This window comes from Aquila chrysaetos, chromosome 4 (assembly GCF_900496995.4).
Source record: "Aquila chrysaetos chrysaetos chromosome 4, bAquChr1.4, whole genome shotgun sequence".
NCBI classification, from domain to species: Eukaryota; Metazoa; Chordata; class Aves; order Accipitriformes; family Accipitridae; genus Aquila; species Aquila chrysaetos.
In genome coordinates this window covers 24,959,513-24,984,793 of record NC_044007.1, presented here as the reverse complement: position 1 = coordinate 24,984,793, position 25,281 = coordinate 24,959,513, and the positions used below count along the sequence as shown (strand labels likewise).

At 36.5% G+C, this 25,281-nt stretch overlaps 1 protein-coding gene across 3 annotated transcripts in view; it reads left to right on the top strand.

The window, feature by feature from the left end:
• Window positions 1-25,281, top strand: part of MTDH (metadherin) — a 36,026-nt gene extending 10,745 nt beyond the window's left edge. For 2 of the 3 annotated variants that reach the window (XM_030012835.2, XM_030012836.2), the window contains exons 3-13: window positions 1,058-1,139; window positions 1,615-1,794; window positions 3,319-3,387; window positions 7,044-7,295; window positions 9,220-9,306; window positions 11,300-11,398; window positions 13,760-13,884; window positions 14,449-14,568; window positions 16,941-17,060; window positions 21,596-21,752; window positions 23,505-25,281. In XM_030012835.2, coding sequence (XP_029868695.1) covers window positions 1,058-1,139; window positions 1,615-1,794; window positions 3,319-3,387; window positions 7,044-7,295; window positions 9,220-9,306; window positions 11,300-11,398; window positions 13,760-13,884; window positions 14,449-14,568; window positions 16,941-17,060; window positions 21,596-21,752; window positions 23,505-23,575 — 1,362 coding nt within the window. In that variant the 3' untranslated portion in view covers window positions 23,576-25,281. The remainder of the gene's footprint in view (window positions 1-1,057; window positions 1,140-1,614; window positions 1,795-3,318; window positions 3,388-7,043; window positions 7,296-9,219; window positions 9,307-11,299; window positions 11,399-13,759; window positions 13,885-14,448; window positions 14,569-16,940; window positions 17,061-21,595; window positions 21,753-23,504) is intronic. The other variant, XM_030012838.2, reaches the window with a different exon arrangement.

Below are 25,281 nucleotides of genomic sequence, written 5' to 3'. Positions count from 1 at the left end.
TTATACTCTTCTTGGACATCTAAGACTAGAAAATCATATAGTTTGAACTCGGGTATAAAGCTGACAAATACTAGTCTTACTCTGGCAGAAGCATGTATTCCAGAAAGATATCCAGCATTCTTAGCATATTCTTATTCAAATATTCCAGAGACAGTAAATCAGTGATTAGTTCCCCTTATAACATTTGAGTAGATAACCATCTTTCTTTAAAAAGTCTGGTTTTTTTCATTCAGGTTGCCTGGTAGTTTTCACACCTTTCTTCACTAGATTGAAAAGCTTTTCAGTACTGTATTTTCCTTCTAAGAAGGTAGTTAAGTCAATTTGCCATCACTGTAGCTTATCAAAAGATTAAACTCCAAAGCTTTCTGCAATATACTCTCTCCCAATATCTTGGGTCATTTTGCATCTTTTTTTCTCAATATTAAGTTTTTAACACTTCATGTCGCTACCTGTTGCACCAAAACTGCTTGTAGAAGTAGTCATCTCTGTTCTTCTTTGTTATCTCTGCTTGTATAGCCAAGAAGCCATAACTAGTGAAACATTGGGAAAAAACCCTGTACATCTGTTAAATAGGGTCTAATCACAATTCCTGTTTTGAAGTCATTTTCCAAGCTGGAATTCTCTTACCCACTTTTTTTTAAAGGAGTCACTGGCATTATTTATTTCTCCCTGTATAACTTCATACTTGCTTCTGCACAAAACAAATTTTGCCAGAGTGGGATCTGCTTGCCAAACAGTTCATTACTCCTCTGTGACTGTGATGCCATCAGCATAGCTTCTTCCACCAGGCTTTGTGCTCTGTAGCCTAAGTAGTCATTCCCCCCACCTGCCATTTGTGTACTGCGTAAGACTTTCATGTTACTTCAGTAGTCTTAACCTATATTTAGCAATTAGTAGTGTTTAGTACTCCTTTCAAGAGACTGTCCCTAGTGAAGGTTGTTCAGGAAAATCTGTTTCAGATTTACTCCTGTATTTCAGGGGGAGGGGTGGAATTCTAAATCACTATGACAAGTGATCACTAAGTAATTATTAAGATAATGTTTTATTTTTATTCTAGTCAAAGAAAAAAAAGAAATCAAAAGGAGATGCTAAAACGGTTCAGGATATGTCACGTCTAGATGGAAAGGAAGTTGATGAAGGTACTGAACACAAACACACACAAAAAACGCAATTAGACATATTTTTGCTTAAATGCTGTTTAAGATTTACTTGTTTGTGCTTCATAAAGGAGTACAAGAAACTCATTTTGTCATAACTCCATAGTTGCATATTGTGTCTGGAAATCTGAAAAAACAGTATTTAATAACTTCAACTGCTTTTTTTTTTTTTTTTTTAAGTTAAACTTACAAAAAATGAGAAAAGTCCTGAATAGTAGGGCCCCCATGTTTTTCATGTTTTGCTCTGTGAAGCAAAATATTATTGCATTGCATCCAGAAAAACTTACCTGTGGCCAGTTGTCCATGTTTTCAAACTAATGTTGAAGTTGACTGCCATGTCTGTCATTTTTAAGCTGAACCTGTACTCAGACTTCAGCTTGATATGAAACAAGCTAAAACTCTTTCCTTTTTGCTCTCTGACTTATTTAGTGATGTTTTCATTTGGGGAATGTTTTAGGAACCTGGGAAACAAAAATCAGTAACAGAGAGAAGCGACAGCAGCGTAAGCGAGACAAGGTGCTGACCGACAGTGGCTCAGGAGAATCAAATCTCCAAGGAGTGGAAAATACAGTTACTGTATCCATTGAACAACTGATGCCTACATCATCACTTCCGGTTGTTCTCAGAAAAAATAAAGGTATGATGGTCAATAGGTCTGTGAATGTGTTCTAGAAAGATAACTTTACTTGAATGCTTAAATAGTGACTCTGTTTTGGAAGTATGGTAGTTTTATTTGGAAGTGTAACTCTTGAGGAAATTATTTCAAGCTGTGTAAAAGTACTTTTCATTGTGCAAAACTCCCCCTTTTTTGAGCCACGCTTTCAGGGAAGCTCAGGAGAGAACATTCTGGAGTAAGTGGCTGAGACACTGGCATCCACACTGGTCTTCTGTCAGTAGCTGCACAGCTGCATAGGCATATGTCCCCATTCCTTCACTTGTGCTCTGCTGACTCTGCCATTTATGTTTCTGGAAAATTCAAAGGCACCCTCAGCACTGCTGCAGGCAGCACCAACTCCTTAACTTTTTGAACGCTTCCTTGTAGGGAGGTTACGCCCATGAGTTCTCTTTACAGATCATTCTGCTTAACATGTAGACATTTTAACATAGATTTAGTAGTACCTGTACAAAAGCTGTTCATAATGGTGGGGCACATCTGGCTGAAATTAGTAATCAATTATTATGGGTAAGGATTCAATAAGCAAATGTAGACTTTAGCTTCTGTGGCTGCTACTGTTTCAGAAAAAAGTTGCATGGGCTGGTTTAAACTCTGTGTAGGCACAGGAATTCGTATTTGGCTACAACTGAGAAATGGTTTAAGAAGCTAAAAGAATCTGAAGACACAAACAGTTTAGTTTTCTGACATACTTTTAACCTACTGATACATTTGGTGCTTTAATTACATTAAATTTGATGTTCTAGCAAAGTGACAAAAAGACTGAGCTTAGCAACTGTCTGGTACATATTAATGATTTACTGAAATTTGCAAGCTTTACCTGGTGTGTTTATTGACACTTGTTTTCATCTTGATGGAGTGCATGATTCTTGTCCTTGAGGACTAAATCAATTGTTTCCTATTTTCTTTTTTTCTGTCCATTTACACACAAACAGCGTAAAGAAATGGTAATTCCAACTGTCTGTATACTCTGGGGCTAGCCATAACTACTGTAACCGCTCTAGCCAGAGTCCTTTATTGTATGTTCTTTGCATTGTATGTTCTTATATATCACCTTGCACCAAACTAATCTGAAAAGAATTCAGCTGTATCTAGTGTTTTCATGGTAAGGTAGAAATTAGAAATAGCTATATATTTCTGAAATACTTAGAGCTGCCCTTTGCTTGAAAATGACAGCCTTTGTTTTAGATTTCTGCTCTCTGTTCTTGGGGAAGCTAGCTAGAGTTCTTTGAAATCTGCAGTTACTTGGTTTATAGGCTATAACTCAGTTTTGAGTTCATTCTGTCTGCAAAATAAACACAAATAATAAAAAATAGAGCATTTTAATTTTATTCTTAAGTTTTCTGGAAATGTCTTGGTTTACTTTGAGGTATTGATGTTGGGGTTTTTTCCTTAAAGTATCAGTGATGGATATTCTTTTAGATTTTTACAGGTGTTGCTATTTGAAGAAACTTACTCTAGCTCTGTTTCCTCTTACTTCTTAATCAGGTGATACGCTTCTGAATGCGCAAGTTAGCAGCTCTAAACCTGCAAAGGGGGAGTCATCTATTCCACAAGGTAAAAGGCTTTCATTATTAGGCATTCTAAGTAACTAGAAAAGTGTTCTACAGAAGTGAAAACACAAATTGTCAGTGCAGGATTTTGTGAAGTTACTGATCTGGAGCTTTATTATGCAGCTGGCTTTTTTGGCTATGCAAATGTTATACTTCTAAGTTGCAGTTACTTCTTAACAGGTTGAAAACGGTCTCTGTTACATGTAGAAAAAGGATTCAGTATCTAGAATTTTCAGACATTACCTATCATACAAATTATTACTTACAGAACAATAAAGCTTATTCTCAGGCTCCACTTAAAAATCTTTATGCTAGCTTTTCAAACTTTTTTATGTTAATGAATCGATTATTTGCTCAAAGAAAAAATTAATACAGATAATAGCAGAGCTCAAAGATACCAGTCCTGATTATTGCAAAGTTTGCACTTTTTTCAGATTGTATACATGAGTTAATCAGTTCTTTACATTCATTTTGGAAGTACTTAAATAGAAATGTATGTTTATAAATAAATATGCATGACATTATGTGTCATACATGCAATTGTTAAAATATTTGGTGATTTTTAGACTGTGATTGACTAGTGAATCTTAGCAGTTTTCTAGTAAGAGATATTGCTATAGTAATACTTTAGTGTATATATACTAAGAATACTTAGTGACTTGGTTTGGCACAATGAAATCAAGATGGTTGTTTCTTACTCATAGCCAACATTAGTGGTGTTGCTTTAACGAAAAGTAGTTAGTGTAATTAAGCAAGTCAACAAATGAGTTATTAAAAGCACCCAGATCCAGAAAGTGAATCACTTTCTGCTAGATTTTGAGAGCTTTACTTCACATACAAACTTCCTGGACCATAGCACAGAAAGAAGGAGCTGTATTCTTCAGAGGTGCATAATGGGAGGACAGGAGGCAATAATCAAGCTTCAGTAAGGGAAATTCTGACTGGCCATGAGGAAGAAAGCTCTTCATAAGATTGCCTAGAGATGCTTTGAACTGTCAGCCTTTATGATTTCCAGAACGTGAATAATGTGGTATAATTTTGAAGTTAGCTGTGCTTTGAGCAGAAGGTGGAACTAGGTGACTTCTGGAGATCCCTTCCAATTTTAATTTTTCTGTGATTCTGTGAAAACTTGCTGGTCATATAGAAGGTAAATGTTTGTGACGGGAGAATAGGATGATAAACACAGAATAATCAAGCTCCTGCTTCAGGACTTAAGCTGCCTTGCAGGTTTCCAAGTAGGTGAGGTTGCAAAAGAGTTTTTCTACCAGCTAGTTTGGTTTCTGTCTCTCTGCTGTTTTTGTTGTTGCCTTCCCCTAAGACATCATATTACCCTTAGAGGATGTTGACTGACATGAACAATGTTAGTGCTGTGGAGAAAGGGCAGTGGTTTTAGGTACAGCGATGGTGACCTTACAGACATCTGTGTTTGGAAGTGATTTGTCTGAGAAAATCTAGGCATATCTCACCTAATCAATTCCTTGACAGTGAGGCTGCCTTGAATGTGGCATGTTCATGCTGCCTGAGGTATGAGTTCATTTGACGAATAAAATACTTGGTCTGTAGTTTTTTGTTGGCGTATGTCGTGGTTTAACTCTAGACAGCGACTAAGCACCACGCAGCTGCTCTATCACTCCCTCTCCTCAACTGGACAGGGGAGAGAAAATATAACAAGAGGTTCATAAGTCGAGATAAACGACAGGGAGAGATGACTCAACCAATTACTATCACAGGCAAAACAGACTTGACTTCGGGAAAATTAACTTAATTTATTGCCAATCAAACCAGAGTAGGGTAATGAGAAATAAAACCAAATCTTAAACACCTTCCCCCCACCCATCCCTTCTTCCCGGGCACAGCTTCACTCCCGAATTCTCTACCTATCCCCCCAGCGGCATAGGGGGATGGGAAATGGGGGTTACGGTCAGTTCATCACACATTGTCTCTTCCGTTCCTTCCTCCTCAGGGGCAGGACTCCTCACACTCTTCCCCTGCTCCAGTGTGGGGTCCCTCCCATGGGAGACAGTCCTCCATGAACTTCTCCAGTGTCGGTCCTTCCCACGGGCTGCAGTTCTTCACAAACTGCTCCAGCGTGGGTCCCTTCCATGGGCTGCAGTCCTTCAGGCACAGACTGCTCCAGTGTGGGTCCCCCACGGGGTCACAAGTCCTGCCAGCAAACGTGGTCCAGCATAGGCTCCTCTCTCCACAGGTCCACAGGTCTTGCCAGGAGCCTGCTCCAGCGCAGGCTTCCCACCGGGTCACAGCCTCCTTTGGGCATCCACCTGCTCCAGCATGGGGACCTCCCTGGGCTGCAGGGGGACAGCCTGCCTCACCATGGTCTTCACTAGGGGCTGCAGGGGAATCTCTGCTCTGGCGCCTGGAGCACCTCCTCCCCCTCCTTCTTCACTGACCTTGGGGTCTGCAGGGTTGTTTCTCTCACATGTTCTCACTCCTCTCTTCTGCTGCAGTTTCTGTGCCACAGCAACTTTTTTTTTTCCCTTCTTAAATATGTTATCGCAGAGGCGCTACCACTGTTGCTGATGGGCTCGGCCTTGGCCAGCAGCAGGTCCGTCTTGGAGGTGGCTGGCATTGGCTCTGTTGGACATAGGGGAAGCTTCTAGCAGCTTCTCACAGAAGCCACCCCTGTAACCCTGCCCCACTACCAAAACCTTGCCACACAAACCCAATACAGCATATGATATTGACTGACTTGTGCATCAGGCTTGGGCTGACTATTTAAGTGTTACACTTGCAATGTGCAGGTATTGTGTAATTGTTTGTAAATGAGCAGGTTTTCTGTTGTTTACACTGCCTGTATAAAAAGAGAGAGAGAGGATTTGATATACAGAGCCCTTTGAGAAAGGTTTGTGATATATAGGTCAGGCTGGGTGCACCAGTTGACCATTAGCCTTTGTGTTTTATAGGGACATAAATTTAAAAAAAAAGTTTTATGATGATCTTTATGTCTCAGTGTACTACTGACTCAAAGTATATATTAAACTTGCTATGGATAGTAATTTCTCATCGGGGTAGACTGTTGCAGTCTTGTGGTCTTTTACCTTAGTGTAATGCCAAATATATTGCTTATTATTTTGAAAGTGTTACCATGATTTTTTTCCTCTAACCTTGATGGACACTATGGTCAATATGATAGCTGTGCTCTTTGTAAATCCTGTGTAGTGTTTGGGAAGAATTTTCTAATCCTTGGTCATTTCTTCTACTTCCTGTTTAAAGAACTGCTTTATGCAGTTAGAAATTATTCTCCATTTAGTGCATGGGGTTTTCTACAAATCATCACCATACTCTGTAAGAGAAATTACATGGCAGTGTTGGAATCACCCCCACCCCATTTGTTTTTTAATCTAGAGGCACTGGTTCATCAAGATATCAGCCTTATAAAGAAAGGGATACAGGAAAGAGAGTGCAGTTGGTGCTGGTTTTTCCTCACTCTCAAGTTAGTAGACAGATGGTGCATATCATCTGAACTGGAAAATCAGCTGAGACAGAGCAGCAGCTCTTCTGTATCACACCGGTGTAGCAAAGCTGCTGTTCATTTGTACTTTTTTTTTTTATTATTGTTAAGTGTACGTGCACGTAAGTAATATTTTAATTCTTCATCCAGTTCTTATTTTAAATAATGCTTTCATTATGCTCGTATTTAAGTTTCTCCAGGATTGAGTGAAAGCCATACAGTAAATGGAGGAAGCTGGAATGAGAAGTCTGTAAAAATCTCCTCACAGATTGGTGTAGGGGAGGAGAAATGGACATCTGTTCCTTCAACTGCAGCTGGGAAGAGGAAGACTGAGACATCGGCTTGGGGCCAGGACACTGGCGATGCCAATGGAAATGGAAAGGACTGGGGTGTAACCCTGGTGGGCAGGCCCTGGAAAGAGCGTTCTTTGTTCACTCCTATTGGTAAGCTATTCTGAAGAAAACTTGCTTTACTTAAGCATTTTTACATAAGTGTATTTTTTAGTAGTGAATCTCTTAAATAGTTTTATGTTTAATTATTAAAAAAATCTTGGAGTGGTCTAGTGAAATGTGAAGTAAGCAGTTTCTCTTTACTGTACGTTCTGATGGCTTAACATCTATGTCTCTGTTTTTAGTTTAACTGGTTTTTTGGAGTTTATCTGAAATAAAAGTATTTCTTTGAAGGAATAAAATTCTTTATATCACTTTTGTAAAATTCTGAAAGTGATTACTAAGTCATTTTGAAGTATAACTTCTTTTTTTAATAAATGTCTTTAAAACCCAGGCCATAAGTCTATTCTGTTGCTCCAACATGATCAAATCAACTATGTTTGGTTTTGGCAGACATTTGTTTAGGCTCCAGGCATAAATTGTTCAGCTCTTGTGACATCTAGTGTTACACTGTTTTTCTCATTAGAAATTGTTTTTAGCCTTCTCCAGTACAATTTTTTGCCTTTATCACTTGTACTGTCCATAATAATAATAGAGAAGAGAATTCTTCATTTCTCTCTGGGCAATAATCTTCAACTTATTAGCAGATGCTGTAATATGATCCTTCCCACTGTTCAATCTAAGTTATCCTAGTCTCTTCTAGAAAGCAGTGTTCCTTTGTAGTCAGCAACATTGCTTTAGTCTAGACCTGTTTTATATGTCTCACATATTGTGAAACGTGGTTCCTGAGGCTGGACCTGCTGTACAATTGGAAGCTTTATTATTGCCAAGTAGAGGCAAAGGGCTTTTTGCATATTCCAGTTAAATGTATTCTGCTGTATATTCTAATAAGGTAGTTCTTAGTGACTGTGACCAGCTTGTTGTTGGTTTTGTTACCAAGAATATATCATGCCTCACTAGGCTGATTTGCTTCTGGTAAAATTACTAGTTTTGTGAGTGAGGGGAGAGCAGTGGATGTCTTTTATGATGACTTTAGTAATGCTTTCAACACTGTCTCTCACAGTATTATTGTATCCAAGTTAGGATGATTGAAAAACTGGTCAGGCTCAAAGGTAGTGGTTAGTGAGTCATCCTCTACCTGGAAGGTGGTAACAAGGGGGATATCACAGGGCTCTGTACTTAGAACTGTCCTGTTTATCATTTTTATAAATGACGTGGAGGAGGCAACAGAATGTCATTCACATCAGATTCCCAGATTACACCAAACTTGAGGCAGGAGAGGGGAAACAGTAGATACAATGCAGATCAGGGGTGCCATCCAGAGGGACCAGCTGGAGGAATGGGCCAACAGGAAGCTGAGGAAGTTCAACAAGGACAAATATGAAGTGCTGCACCTGGGTAGGAAGCACCCCTGGCTGGGGACTGACTGTCTGGAGAACAGCTCTGTGGATAAGGAGTCCTGGTGGACACCAAGCTGGACATGAGCCAGCCATAGGCTCCAGCAGCAAAGGACACCGACAGTATTCTGGGATGTATTAACAGGAGTCAATAGATTTGAGATAGTGATTATCTGCTTCATGGACCACATCTGGAATACTCTGTCCAGTTTTGAGTGCCCACCCCCCCAGTCAAATAAATGTAATTCTAAATAAAAGCTACAAGTAGTTGGTTGGGGCTCAAAACATAATTTACTTTTCTTTTGTGAGAAGTTTATATATACAAAAGGCTGTTGAGGGAAGAAGACCTTAGAAAGCTTGAAAATTGTTTCAAGCTGAGTGTTCATACAGTCACATCTCTGTCAGCACTGATTGTCTGATCTAATAAGCAAAATAATGCCCTCCATTGTGTGAAATGTTAACATGGCTGGAATGTCCACTGTTTTCCTGACCCTATTCATAATTAAATAGCTAACTTTTTCAACATGGCCAGCAATGTGAAGTTCGGTTGTGTTTTGTTTTGTTTTTTTTTTCCCCCACAGCTGCTTGGAATGTGGATGCAAGGATTAATACCTCTGAACAGAATTCTACGTCTTTCTCTTCATTTGGATTAACTCCTGGAGTTTCTGGTATGTATGCCCTTCCAAAGATTTTTCCACTCTCTGCTGCTCCACCAGGTGGAAATAGAATTTGCCAAGTCTTACTAATATGCATCTTTCTCATTGTTCTTTGAAAATAGTACTGGTAACTGGAAACAGGTGGAAAACATGTTTGATGAAAGCCTAGAAAGCTTTTTTGTTATGCTGAAATTATGCAATAAAGTAACTGTTTTAAATTGATGATCAGAAGCTAGATCAATAAGAAGGTGATACTTCTTATTTAGCCTTCCTGTTTGTGTGTTGAGTAAATAATGGGCATAAGGGATTGCTCAGTGTTGCTATGTCTCAACTTGGAGATCTGAAGATTGCTTTCTAGGAAAGTCTCTTTACCCTGATCTTCTGAGAGATTTGTTATTTGATGGTTACGTTTTTCCCCTTCAAGGAACTGAAGCACTATTTTCAAAATATGTTCCACAGGCAGGATTTGAAGTCTTGAGTCTTTTCTCTGTATGACGGGTGGGAAAGCTGAGCTCTGGGGTTTTCTTGTTTTGAAGCAGGAAACTGCTGTAGAGTGCAAACCTGGCTTCATAACAAATCTTGTGTGTTAAACTACTGACATAAGTGCTACAGTGTTTTATTATACAATAAAGGGATCATATGTCAGGTTTTCTGCTCTTCCTTGCTTATTCCAGTTATCTAATGAGCTTGGCTTGGCTATTTTCTTTTAGGAAGTAGCTGGCCAAGTGCTTACGCACTTGGGCTATGCTTACTTGTATTGCAGTTTACAGTCTTTTAACTGTGGAACTCAAGCTCAGTGTCCTACAGCTCACGAGCGCTTCATTCTCTATGCACATCTGAGCCAGCATAACAAAGAAGTTAAAATGCCACGGTCTAATGTATCAGACTTTCCAAAGAACAGTTCACCTAATAAAAACTTAAAGAAACCTTGTCTTAAAGAAAAAGAAGAACAAAGTCTTAATTGTACGGAGAGTTTTAATAAAATAACATTTCCCAGGGAGCCACTTGAATTCAAGTTCAGTCTCTAGGCTAAAACTTAAGAAAGTTTAGTTAATAAAGTGGGATGACAGACTGATCTAAGATTCGTCTGCAATACCACCATTCCAACTTTAATCAAGAGAGAAGTGTGAAGATAGTGAAGTATATTCATCATCTTTGATGTACCTTAGCCAGCAATGTTGTAATGCAAAGTGACCACGTGAATAAGTATTTACTTCTTACTTGTAACTGGCTAGCAAAAAATGAGAATGTGTCAAGGTTGCCATCATCTGAGGTATCTTTTGCAGAGGTGTTTATAAGAGACCCAGGTAGCTATGGTCCTATTTAAACTTCATTTCAAAAATAAGTCTCATCATAAAGTAATAATTTTTTTCAGTCTCACAATTAAGGTTTTTTGGTTTTGTTTTCTTTACAAAATGGTTCCTGTTTGCTGATGCCTTATTTTTCTTAAAATAATGATGTTACATGTCTAACACTTTCTGTTATCATGACTGGTATTGGCCTCACTGTTCTTTGTCATGCTGCTTTTATGTTCCTGAAACCTTTTACTTGAAATGAGAATTGGATTCTTAGTAATGAATAATATAATTGTGATATCTGCAATGTAATTTATGAGGTTTCTTTCTAGTACTCTTTTCTTTTAAGCTTCTCCCTGTAAGACTTCTTACTGATATAGGGTAATAATTTCACTACCTGTAAATATTCATTGTATTTTTCAGTTTGAGGGAACTGCTGTAAGCCTTATCGACTGCTGTTATTCACCCTTCTTATCTTTTTTTCCACATTCTTCTCCGGACTTAATTTTGTCTTCCTTCTTCTGTTCCCTTGTTTTATGAATATATCTCATTTTCAAGAGCCTTGTAGTTTTCCTGTCCTGTGCAGTCCTTAGAATTAGACTTTTTTCTTTGAGCCTTCTGTCTTCCTTTCCTACTTTGGAATTTCTTTACCCAAGAAGACTCAGGAAGCTTGTTAACTTACGAATACAATTCTATTTATTCCCTTTCAGGATCCAACAGTGAGTCAGTTTCTCAGGCTGGTACTTCTGATTTTCAGTGGGATTTAAGTCATGCTCAACCCCCTGTTGATGACGAATGGTCTGGGTTAAGTATGTTCCTCTAAAATGTTCATTAACAAAATTTTGTTAATTACTGTTACTTTAAAGTGTAGTTACTTATATTAGCTACTTGTATTAGCCAGCATTGAGCATCTGAAGAAAAACCTGGAATTGTTTCACTTCTGTAAAGTTAATCAACAGTTTGAAGACAGCAGGAAAAAGTATTTTGATGAATGATAATAGAAAATGGTTAATTTTTAGGAAAAATACTTGGATATTAAACTCAGAAGTGAAAGAGAGCTCATGCATTTTAAGGTAGTTCTGGTTTTTGCTAGAAAATTTTGGGAATCAAACAGTCAATGCAAATGATGAGAAAAATGTACTGCAAGTCTGCAAAAGATGCATTTAGCAGATTGTATTTGAGTCACAGAGTTTCCTTTTATATGTTTGTTTCTTACTGAAAACTTAATGTGACATAAGACTCTGATATTTAGTATAACTTACTTTCTTATTTAGCAAACATTAGGAAGTTCTTATGTGTATAGAAAGCATATACGGGATAGAAATCACTGAAGTTACTTGGGAATTGTAGTAAAATTGGTGTTTACTCTCCCTTTCCCCTCCCTGCCAATTTCACAATATTCTTGTAGTTCTTAACCACAGTCTCTCCCTAAACAGGGCTGTAGTATAATAAAGTTACAGCTATTCCTAAGTATTTACTAGTGAAACTGTACCTGTGAAGAAAGCTTTCAGCCTTAAATTGACTTTTTGAACTGCCTTGTAATTGATAGCTTTATTCAGTCAGATGTAAGAATGTTTAAGAAAAACAGTTTAGTGCCTCTCATTAGGTCATTGACCTGAAAAATTGGTCAAGAATTTGACCAGAAAAGCTGCCTTGCATGTTACCTTCTCTTTAAGAACAATTTCTCATTTAATGACTGCAGAAGTGGAATGGTTTGATGCACTCCTTGATTCCACCAGTTTTAGCATGACTGTTCTGATACCAGATCATTTTGAAACTTATCTTTTGTCTTTTATCTGGTTTAAGGATAAGGGAAGCACATTTCAGTTTATCATTTGAAAGTAATCAGTTTTACATATTATCAAAAGCATAATTCATTCACGTTTCTGAGCATAAAATGTTTATGGCTATAGCTTGTGTTAATAAGGTAATTCGGTCATAGATATCAACTAATTGAAGTGTACACTAATAGAAGTGGGGAAATAATGGATGTTTAGACCAGTGTGATACACAGATACACATTACTGCTTTATCAGGTTCAGGACAAGGAAATTAACTCTATGTACAAATGCTACTAATTTTTACTATTAATAAAAAAGAATGAATTTTTTTTCTTAAAGCAACTAGTGAGAGGGCAGTAGATAAACTGTGAAGTGTTATGTCGGGCAGTAATTGTTTTTTCAAATCAGTAAATTTTAGTGTCCAAAGTAAGTGTAATTGAGGTAATATTTTTATATGAAAGCAAGAGCTGAAAAAGTATTGTAAGTAGTTGTAAGATCTCTTACTGTATTTTTGGTTTCATAATGTTTGCCAGTAAATTTAATTGGGTTTATTACTGCTTTTCATTTTTACTTAATTTTCAAATGTTTAAACTGAATCCCACTGTAGTTTGCAGACCATGTTTGCCTCTTCTTCAATTTGGCATAGACTGAGGGTGAGAAATATTTGTGATGTTAATATAAATGTGAAATGAAAGATGATCTTTTACAAGGTCTTCTGTTTTAAAATCGGCGTGCTGTAACTTTCTACTAAACAGACAGTTTAAGGCTTAGGTCTTCCCTTCAGATATTTTTAATTTTTATATAACTGACCCTTTAAATCTGTCATTTCTGTGTGACAGCATAAATATGTGCCATCATAAATGAACGGTAGCAAAATGGAGTAGGGACTTACAGTCTTGGAAAAAATAAGGTTATTAAAAAAAGTCAGTGTTACAAGATGACTTTTGGCTCAGTAAGATTTACACTTTCAGATATATCACTTGTAAAGGATTCTTACTAAGGTAAGATTGATCAGTGTTACAGTTCATATAAATTTTTTCACAAACTAGGAAGAATGTTTAAGATAGAGAACAACTCTTAAATTTGTCCTTTACATAGTCTAGAAAAGTATCTCAAAGCAATTGCATCTAGCTAGCTGCTGCTGTGACTAGTTTGTAATCTGATTGCTCTGTAAAATAACCAAGTCTTACTCCTTACTTAGAAAAGTCTTCCACCAATTTTTAAAATCTTTAGATTTTTTTCAGAAATACAGGAAATGAATATTTATATCTTGATATCAGAAAGTGGTTTTATGCATAGATTTTTTTTTTTTTTTTTTCCATTTTTAAACTGTCAGAGAGCACCTGTAAAGTAAGGAGGCATTCCTGAAAATCTTTTTAATCTTTGTAGATGGACTTTCTTCAGCTGATCCCAGCTCTGATTGGAATGCACCAGCAGAGGAGTGGGGAAACTGGGTAGATGAAGAAAAAGTTGCTTCTGTTCCTCAACCTGAAGAGATATCTGATGTTCAGAAGGTAAAAGGTGATATTTTCTCCTTAGCTCCAAGATTTTGCCCTTACCCGTGCCATTTCTTAAAGTAACTTAAGGGTGGTGATAAAGGTACTCTTTCATCTCTTTTACACTGATAAGAGTAGCACAATTGTGTTTAATGGTTACACAGAGAAGGAAAATGCTGAACGTTGTTATTGAGAAAATAGAAGCCACTTCATTCCATGTCAGATCTTACTGTCTCGCCATAATATAAGGATTACCTTCTCATTGTAGACTAAGAGAGGATTTAGATTTGCTTTTGTAAATACTTCTTAACAATATTTAGTTCCCTGTATGGAAGACAGTATTTCCATGCCACCAGTACATGATGCCCTGTTGCCTTTTTCATTCCCAACTCCTGTACCTATATTACCAGATAGCACGTAAAGAATGTGGCCTTCCTGAAGTGAACTGAACAGAATAGGTTGTGTTCATTTATACTTTTATATGCAATTAAATTCCTTACAGCTATTAATTTGTGTTTAGTCTATAGAAGGCATGTTTCATTGTCATTTGAAATGCTAAATACCTTATATTCCTGCATGAAGGCTTCAGATAATGAAAGAGAAAAAGCAGAGCCAATTCTTCAGAGTTCTACAAGTGGCAAATCCAAGAAAAAGAAGAAGAAAAAGAAGAAGCAGGGTGAAGAAGCTAACTCTCCTGCGCAGGTAAATGGAACAAAATCTGGACAGTCTGAAAGGCAATTGTGAGGAATTCACAAAATCACCCTATTTTTGTATATTAGTGTCTTAAGCAAAAATTATTTTGGAGAAATTAATTTCCTTATGTTATTGGATTGTCTACTATTGTTTCTGAAGAGTTAAAGTAATCCTTGTCTTACTAGTATTTCCTTTAATTTTAATTATTCCATGTTTGACTTGTGAATACAACGTAGTTTTGCTGGATTTATGGAAAGCATGAAATATGTGGAAAGTATTTACCCTGAATTACTTATTTTCTATCAAATCAGTATTCGTACGGTAGGGATGCTTCAGGAGGAACTTTCCTCTGCATGGGAAGCCGCCTTCTCCTGTCCTTTGAAAGACAGCTGCCTTGGCAGATACAGCTAGCTAGGAGAATGAGAGAAATTGAAGTTTTCTCTTAAGCTGTTTTAAAGTACAATTCTACGAGAATATAGTGGTTGTCTGAAGTACTTTCATAGCTTGATGTGAAAAAGCGAAGTATCAATGCCTCAAACGCAGTAGGTGGAGCTACTCTGTGAGTCAGATTTGAATGAGATAGTATTTGCACACTGAGGATGGTTGGAGTTTTCTCTGTTACTTGAATAGCTTTTGAAGAATTACACTGAAACAGATTTGTTGTAAAAATAGCAAAAGCAGATTGCACTTCACTTGGCAATTGAATCATGTTTGAATAGATGAAAACAAGTACTTTTCTAATAGGAAAAAGCTTTTAATAGCTTATGCTTAGAATACATACTGCTTCTGCTTATAGTGACAGCCATTCATAATTTACATTCTTTACAAAATGTTAAATGCTCAGTTGAATCTCACTAGGTGAATTGGAGAGAGGGGGAGAGCATTACTTCAGTCATTCTTGCTTTGGATTTGCTTTTTATGATTATCATGTTTTCAGTCTGAGATTTTATTAAAACAATTTTAAAAGGTTAAAGTCCTATTACATAGAATTCTTTTAAAATTGTCTATGTGGAGGTGGATGCTTCTGTCAGTTTGCAGTGTTTCGTTTGAGGCAAATTCAAACTGACTGTACTAGGACTGCAGCTTTTTTGTAATTGAAATCTGTCATGTTCTGGTATCTGCAATGACTCCAAGTGTAAGTCAAGATTAATAGGTTATGGTTAACAGGCGTTTGCGGATGTCTTGCATGGATCTTAAGGTCAGTGAATGCATTCTGAAATTATTTTTTTTCCGTGGCCTGTGAGCTGCCTTTAAAGTTGTATATGCCAAATGGAATCCTACTGTCCATATTAACATAATCAGATTCATTTATTCTACCCATTGGTCTCCAACCATTCTGATTTTGTTACTTTTTCTTTCAATCTATCAGTCTATGAGATCATCAGTTTAAAGATGAGTATTTCTCTGTATTAAATTTTTATGGAAAATTGAGGGGTGTTGCTTGATAGGAGCAGACAGAACTGCTAATACATTGCAGATAAGTTATCCTTGTTATAGCAGTTTAGTAATTTAACTTGCCAATCCTACTTCAAACTCACTTAAGCTTTGTATATTTATCCTCTGAAAATTGACCATGTTCATTTAAACAGTATCATTTTTGTCATTAATTATACTTAAGTGTTCACACTCGTATTTGTTGACTTCAGTGTTTGTCAAGGCAGTGGAAGCTATCTTCAGAGCTAGATGTAAGGCAATATATATTCTTTCCTGTCAAGAATCAACAGACTTAGACTGTGACTGCGTTTTCACAAGGTTCCAGGGGAAATAAGTGAAGGAACAATGTCTCAAGAGGTACTTTCAGCTTAAAACCAGAGACCTGTATTCTGTTTACTGTTCACCACCACAGGATTCTTCTGGTGCTACAAAAAAATGTAACTACTCTAATTCTTCACGCAAAATGAAAACCTTCCACCATTAGAATTTTTAAGGAGTAAAGGTTGAGACTCCTGGATACTTTGGATATATTTTCAGTTTCTGTACTGAGAGGTTTGTTTTACAGGCATCATGACAGACTAAATTGTGTTGCAAAAATATTATTAGAGCTTAATATATGATAGAAGACTGAACATGATAATATGCAGAGCTTGCATTTTAAAACATTTTACTTGTAACAAACCACAGAAATGAGAGCAGTCAAGTCTTATCATGATACTTTTACAAGGTATTTTTGTATTATGTAGTTCTATAAATTTTGAGTGTTAGCATAGGCTAATATTAGCCCACTACTTTAATTTTTTTTTAGATAGACTTTCTTAGTTATAGAAGCTGTTTATGGCAACAAAATTGATGTGCAGGGAAGAAGAGTCAGAACTTCACTGGAAACACAGGCTCTTTTTTTCTTTTTTCTTTTTTTTCTCTCCCCCCCTCCCCCGCTTTTGTAGGACACTGAAGAACTGGATAGAGAAGCTGGAGAGGAATTTCAGGAGGATACCTCAAAAGTTCGACCACAGCAGGAAATAGCTTTTTCTCTGAAGACCATAAGTACTAGTGAACCAGCTAAGGTAGGGGTACAAAACTGGGTATATGTTATAAACCGATTTGGCAGTGCTCAAAGCCCATTGAAACATTAATTTGTGTAGGTAAGGTTACAGTAGGAATACTGCTTCAGGCTATATGCTTATGAATATAAAGGTGATTGAGAGATTGAGTTTTAGATAATAGGTCAGTTACAAGTTTTAAAAAGGATGTCTACTCTGAAAAGCAGTACCTTCTAAATCAGTAGTCACTTTCATGACTGTCAAGTTATTTTCTTGTTTGAATATTCAAGCAATAAACTTCCAAAACTTTGAAATCGGGAAACCTAAGAACTAACAGGTCTGAGTGCAAGACTAATAGCATGTTTTACTGACTCATTGCAACAGAATGAAATGTTACCAACTTATATTCTGACTTAATGCAGTCTAAATTTCATTTTTCATGGCTGTGCTGAGCTTAATGTTAATGACCGAATATGAAAAGTTTTTATTTGAACCCATTGTTGTGGTTTAATCCCAGCCAGCCACTGAGCACCATGCAGCTGCTCACTCACTCCCCCCACCCAGTGGGATGGGGGAGAGAATCAGAAGGAAAAAGGTAAAACTCGTGGGTTGAGATAAGAACAGTTCAATAGAACAGAAAGGAAGAAACTAATAATGATAATAATAATAATGAAATGACAATAATAATAAAAGAATTGGAATATACAAAACAAGTGATGTACAGTGCAATTGCTCACCACTCACTGACCGATGCCCAGTTAGTTCCCAAGCAGTGATCGCCCCCAGCCCCAGTTTATATACTGGGCATGATGTCACATGGTATGGAATATCCCTCTTGCCAGTTTGGGTCAGCTGTCCTGGCTGTGTCCCCTCCCAGCTTCTTGTGCCCCTCCAGCCTTCTTGCTGGCTGGCCATGAGAAGCTGAAAAATCCTTGACTTGGTATAAACACTACTTAGCAACAACTGAAAACATCAGTGTGTTATCAACATTCCTCTCATACTGAGTCCAAAACACAGCACTATACCAGTTACTAAAAAGAACATTAACTCTATCCCAGCTGAAACCAGGACACCAATTCACAAACCAACTGTTTGCTTCAGCTCACAGTTGAAACAAATCATCTAGAGAATACAAGTTCTCTCTAATCTTTCTCCAACTAGCAGCTTTTTTAGATACTGTTATCCTACAAGCATCACAATGTAGGAAGAAGGAAAGTATTTAATATTTCTAGTGGTATTGGTTTTGTGTTCCATAAAGAGTGAACAATACCAGTGAGACAGCAGTTTGGTACCACAGAATATCTGTCAGAATATTGAGTTTTACTTTTAATTGCTAAGCATTTGTTTTATAAAGATAACAAGGTCTTAAGATTCAAATGAAAATATTAGAATGGAATCTTTTATGAGAGGCTGCAAGTCACCAAAGAAAAAGTACAGAAAGTGTTTACTGAGAACATGTGCCTTGAAAAGCATATTCTGACATACTTTTAGCTTATTCTAAATATCCTACATTGCAGTAGAGCTTTTACTATAATTATTTAGTTTAGGTTCAGTTCAGCCTTTATTCAAGGTTAGCAACAGCTGCCTAGTCTATCTGACTAGTGCAAAGTTGGGTTTTGTGGGGTTTTTTGAAGCTGTATCTGAAAAAAGACATCTGCCTATGTGCACAAGTGGCTTTATTCCTGGCAGTGTGTGTTTTTTTTAAAAAAACTTAAAAGCAAATACATTGTTTTGTGTTAGAGGCCATAGTTGAAAATGTGTAGACAGAAAACTCATATTTGGATTGTGACGTCAAGGTGGTTGTTTTGACACCTAGAAAGAGGTGTACTGGTGCATTCCAAAAGGCTAGCTTTTGCTGTTTAGAAATCTAAATTAATATGAAAAATACTTTTCAGCTACAAGTAATGATTCTTTTGATCTGCAGTTAGATATTTTTTCTCACAAGGTGTTGGCACTGCCAAAGTATCAGCCCAGTTTCAGTAGACTTTGCTCAATTGTTTAGTGTTTAAAACCATACCCAACTTCTTAGGTGATTCGATCACATCAGCTCTGATGTAGACCTACGCTGTGAACTATTTTTGGGGGGCTTGAGTGCTCCTGTTACTCAAGTCTTAAGTTCAGTCTGTTCATATATGTGCCTGTGTATAGCTGTGAAACAAGACATAATCTGTATTAAACTTGGTCTGGGGGCAAAGGACAAACAAAACTATTACTAACAACATTCTCTGGAAGTTAGTTGGGCTTGATAAAGGACAATTTGTGAATTGTTGTATCTGACAATGCAGATGGTCTTTCAGTCTTTATCCAGTCTCCTTGCTATCAGATTTGGCTTCATTGTAAGTTCACATATGCAGAGATGCCTTCTGATATTGTTTGACTTAGCTTTTCCAAAAAGTTTTAGAACCAGTCTGTGACTGATGTGTGAAATGGATGACTTAGGTTTCCAAGATAGGTAATCTAGTCTTGAGCAAATGCTCCAAAACACGAGAACCAAGTATGAGGAAAAATAAACTGAGTACTAATAAGTTACTATCCAGAATATTCTCATAAAGACCAGAAACAGCTGAATGTTGAACACTTTTGGTTTTTATCTGGTGATATTTTTCCCACATTATACATTGGGCTGCGTGGAAACCTTTGGCATTTTATCAGCAGGCACAGGTTTTAAATGAAGAGATATCTTTGGAAATCCTTTATTTGTAACAGTTTCACAAGTCACTACTTCATTAATAAATTGTAGAATTACACATATAACTATTTATATTATCAAATAGGCTTTATTAATTGTTTCAGGTTTCCTTTCTGAACTGTTTTGTTAACACAGAATATCCTAGCAAAGAGTAGTACCCAATTCTTAATGTTTGGTATCGCTATCCAATTTCCCTCATCCAAAATTCAGACAGGAGTATGGTATTTGCAAAAACATCCAGATAATGCTGTATTATGTATCTGTATCATTACATTTACAGTAATACTGCATGCTTTAACATTCAAGTTGCAACATGTTTGTTAGTCAACCTGAGACAGCTGTATGCCATTTAAATCTAAATTGAGTTGCTTTACCTGCAAGTGGAGAGTGACTCTATCCTAACAAAACTATGATACCAGTGACCTGAATCAATTACCTCACACAACTAGGAACTTTAAGTCCTCCTCCTGTTTTAGAGGCCACATCGATTTTGTTAGAGTTCATGTATTTATGTAGCTAATGATTGCCAACCATTAGACAACATTAGAATTGGCTAAGCTTGGAAATCCTGTAGGATGGGAGTTCATTTTATCAGCATGGTTGATATTAAAAAAATTTTCAAGATTATCATATTTTCAGTAGATTAAAAGAAATACTGCGATTATAGTTATTAAAAAAAATTGTTTCAGTTGATGTGTAAGGGCAGAGCAAATTCCTCTATTCATAAAAGGTTAGAGAACTGCTACCCTCAATTCATGTGTTGGGTTTTTTTAATTAAAGCTGGTTAACTTCTTACTCAGTACGATATGATTAAAAAGAAAAGTAAAAAAGTGTATCTTTTTGCTCTTTTGTATGTTCTGACTAGATTTTTGAGATGCTTACATTACAGTAATGGAAATAGTACAAACTGGTGACTATAACAGAGGATCTGTGTACATCCACATCAAGGGCTGGATGTAGACTTCACTGTTTTGTTCCGATAGTTCCAGGTCCTGGCTGTTGTGGCACAACTATAGCCATGAATTCTTTATAACATCCTAAAGTTTGGGTTTTATTGCTTGACTGAGGCACTGTTTTCTAATACACTTCTGTTTGAAGCCTTTTGTCAGTAGGTCACCTGCTGTGGGATCATATGATCTTTATGTTCTGACTTCCCTATTGGAATGTCAGAATGGTTTTTGCATTTTGACTTCTGTTTTACTCTACTGTAATTCCAGTAAGTGCTACACAGTAAGCTACAGTAACATCTTGTCTCCATAGTGGGAACATTCAAAGTAGACCAGATAATTGGAAAATACTAGGAGTATCATTTACTTGGCAGTTACTCCTACAGTAGTTTCCACTGAAGTACTTTCTGACAGCTCTCGCAAATATCTGTTATTCTAATATAAGCATACAGAGTGTTTTGAGCAGTTGATAGGAATGACTGCAAATGCTTTCTAAGTATCATACAAGTTTAATTATTTTGGCTTTTGAGTTGCATATTTGAACGTATACAGCTTGCTCGTTTGCCTTGCAACCAAATGCATATGTGTCACTGTCTTGCATCTCTTCTGAATATGTATACTAGAATCTTTTTAGGATCTTAGTGATTTTTAGGTTGTTCTCTCTTCCTTTGCATGTCATGTATTTTAAGAATTCATGTGGTTTATCTTTGCTTGTGTGCAACTAAAAGTTTTGGCACTAGATGGCAGTCATAGTCTTGCAGCCTTGATTTAAAATTTTGAAGGATTTTAATATTGGCTTAATTTTTCAATGCCATCTTTTCAGCAGCTGCTAAGTATAATACCAAAATAACACCATATAAGAGTGTTTTACTGTTGTATGACTTAATGAACTTTTGGAAACTTTTTTTCTGTTTTTCAAATAGCCTGAGGAGGCTCCTTCGCTTGCTGTTTCTACTGAGCCATCTGTAATTGTATCAGAGAGCGATTCTGACAAGATCGCTTCCCAAGTGCCACAGATGCTGCAAGAGACAGATGTTTCTAGTCCCAATATTAAGCAAAACAGTGTGCCTCCTCCACAGAGTAAGTATCTCAGTACAATTCATTCATCTGAATTCAGGGTGTACTTTTTTCCTATAGAGCGTATATAGTCAGAATGCTTTGTTGTGAGGTTTGGGTTTAGAGTGCCATATCAGGTACTTATGTATTTCATTTATATATCTTGACATATTTTAGCTTTCGTTGAAGTACTTTGACAAATGTGCTTTCACTGTGAGGAAAAACTGGCTTCATATGCTTGAATGACTGAAAATGTCTGTTGGCCTCGTCCAGTCCTTAACAGACATTTGGACGTACTCTTCATCAGGACTGGAGCTCCATGCTGTGACTAAGTAGTTCTGCCAACACTGTTTCAAAGGGCTGCTTGCAAGTCTTCAGTGGAACAGATGGGTACTAACATAGCAGTTGACAGGATGTTTAGCTACCAAAAATTTGGTAAAAATACAAGCAATTCAATTTTCAACCTACTGGGGTTTTTTTGACTTCTCAACTTAGCTCATTAACATCTTTTCCATATGCTTCCATGAAATGTAGTAATCATGGAGGAAAACAGTTGCTAATATGGGAGTAGAAAGCTATTGGGAGATGCACTTATTTTTGTTGTAGCCTAACAGTACATACATCAGGCTGAACTACTGCAGGTATATTGCTTTTTAAAAATACGCCGTGCCCAGAGGTGTCAGGCATGTCCTCTGTTTCACTCGGCAAAAGTGCTTGTATTGAAGTACTCACCCAATAAGACAGAAAAATTAGAAGGGAAGTCAAGATGTGAAAGGCATTGCTTTTAAAAAAAAAAAAAAAAAAAAAAAACAAACCAAAAAAACCCCCCAAAAAACCCACAACCCCCCCAAAAAAACTAACAACAACAAAAAAAAAAACCCACACCACCACCAACAAAAAAAAACCCCAAAACCCCAGTTGTGTCAGTTAGAGTTTTTAATGAGATTAATAAATACTGACAATTTGTAAGAAGTTCCTGGCTAAGTGTTAGAGTACTAAACCAGTTTTTAATGACTGCAGAAGAAACTAGATGATTTTGTAATATTAGTCTCATTCAGCTGCACTAATTGGCTTCTTGGGTTTGAATATATTAACAGTCTTTCAAGTCTATGTGTCAACTTACAACTTTTTGTTCTGGTTCTAAAATATGAAGGCTTTTGTGACTGATTCACGCCTCAGCAATTGAAAGAACATCTCTTATGTTCAGCATATAAAATATTTTACCTGTTTCACCAGTTTTGGCAGCCAGCATGTTTTAAGGCAATCTGTTTTAATAAAATAACATAGTGCTTCTTTATCTGATTATGGATTCCACGTAACCACATCTTTACATAGTTATTTATTTTTGAAAATACTCTTCTGACATGTCACTTACATTTAGTGGTTAAAACCAGTGCAATTTGATAAAAGTGAACATTTAATGTCAGTTGTGTAGATGTACATTACTTCCAGTTAGCCAAAAAATAATAATGACTCTACTGTAAATAATAGATTTACAAAATGAATTATTTTCATTGTGTGTCACTATGTATTTGTGGTGTAAAAAAGTAGCTGTGGTGTAAAAAAGTAGTTTGAAATTAGCAAATGTTGGTTTAGATGCGCTTCAAATTAGACTATTTGGGAGAAGCAGGTAAATATAACTCTCCTTCAAAAATCATGCTAGTTGATTGTTCTGAATTACTTCATAACAATATGGGATGTACTGTCCAGGATTTTAAAAGTCAATTCTGTGTAAACTTTCTCAGTCCTAACACTGTAGTTATGTTTTGTTTTTAGCAAAGTCTGAAGAAAGCTGGGAATCCCCCAAACAAGTTAAAAAGAAGAAAAAAGCAAGAAGGGAAACGTGAATTTCCTGAGATGGACATGTGTTGCTGAATATTGTCATGAAGATTATGCTGTTTATGCAATAATTTGTGAACATGTACAGAATTTTATATAAATTTCAAACAATTTTTAAAAACAGAACTGCTGTGAACACAAACATCTTTAAAAAGGAATCAAAGGAAAGTAACTTTATGACATAGCAAACAGAACATGCTACATCTGAAAGACATTCTGAAGAGTCTGTTTTTCCAACTTTTGGAGAGAAATCTTAATTAAAAAAACTGGTTTTACAACACAGTGCCCTGTTTACAACAGATTATACTCTCATCTACAGCTGCGGATAAAAGATTAATTTCAAGGAAGGGTTTTCTGTAAAAATAATTGTCTGTACAATAGTGGGTGTTTCTTGCCTCTCTTATGAGTGATGCATTAGAAGCACAGAATGTCAACCATTTGAATTTGTTTCATGCCTAAATCAAAGTGCTTTGATTAAATACATAATCTGCCATATCTTTACAGTAAGTTGGTTAGCAAGTCTGCTAGCTATTACAGGAATCACAAGTGCAAATCATTAACCATTTGTACAGTCAGACCTTCGTGGTTTATTATATGAAGTTAACACAATAAAACTGCTTTGGGTTAAAAGTTTGAGAATGTGATTTGAAACTTGAGTATGGTTCATGAAGTTATTTTTTATAATGTCTATTACCTTACTTGAATTATTGAAGATAACAGTATATTTTTAAGAATGCAGTAATGTGCATAAAATTGGTTTTCTCCTTCATTCCCTACAGTTCTTGGTTGATTCAGACTCCCATCTAAAACTGTATTCTTTCAACTTTTAAACTCATGGAATGAATTGAAATCAAACGTTCCTTTCCCTTAACACTTTTTAACTTACCATACCCAATTCTATTCTGCCATACCCAATTCTGTTCTGTTCTCTATTACTAAAACTCTGAAGAAAGCAAAGTTAATTTTTTTTTCACTCACAAATTATTTGGGATTTCAAAGATCTGTTGGAGAACTGGAGTGGCTTCAGACAGCTTTAATTGACATTGTCAAGACCAGTTATCAGGAACACATTTTTTTACTGCCTTAACCTGTAGTATGTAGAATGTGTCTAGACTTCTGGACAGGAGTTAGTGTTTTTATATAAAAAAATAAAAATTCATGCAAGAATAGCAATTGTAAAATAAAGACCATTTCCCGCTTGAAACTGTTAATTAAAATGGTGTTTAAGATGTGTTGTCATTTTCAGGCACTGTGTAATTACATGGTATCAAACTGGCAGATGTGTTTGTGTCTGTAAGGTGCATGCTCAGCCATGTACACTGTAAATAGCCTTTACAAAAATTTGTTTGATAAGGATGGTAATTAACATCACCTGGTAAATTCAGTTCAAGAAGAGCCAAGATGTATGTTTTGTTTTTTTTTTTTTAAATGATTGACTTCTGGTTTTGTGGCACAAACAGAATTGTTAACAGCTGTAACACATGGTACTCATCAACAACCTTGTACTCTTACTGTACTTGACTGCAGTTCAACAGTATTGCAGGGCAAGAATAGTTAATGCAGCAAGCTGGTTTTAATTGTACTGAAAATGCACCTTGCTAATGGAGAGCTTTCCTAATAAATGGATACTAACTTGCACAGGTATTAACCCCTGTGTATCTGGAACATGTGACACTCTAAATTGATTTGTTAAAATAAATGGAGCATATTGACA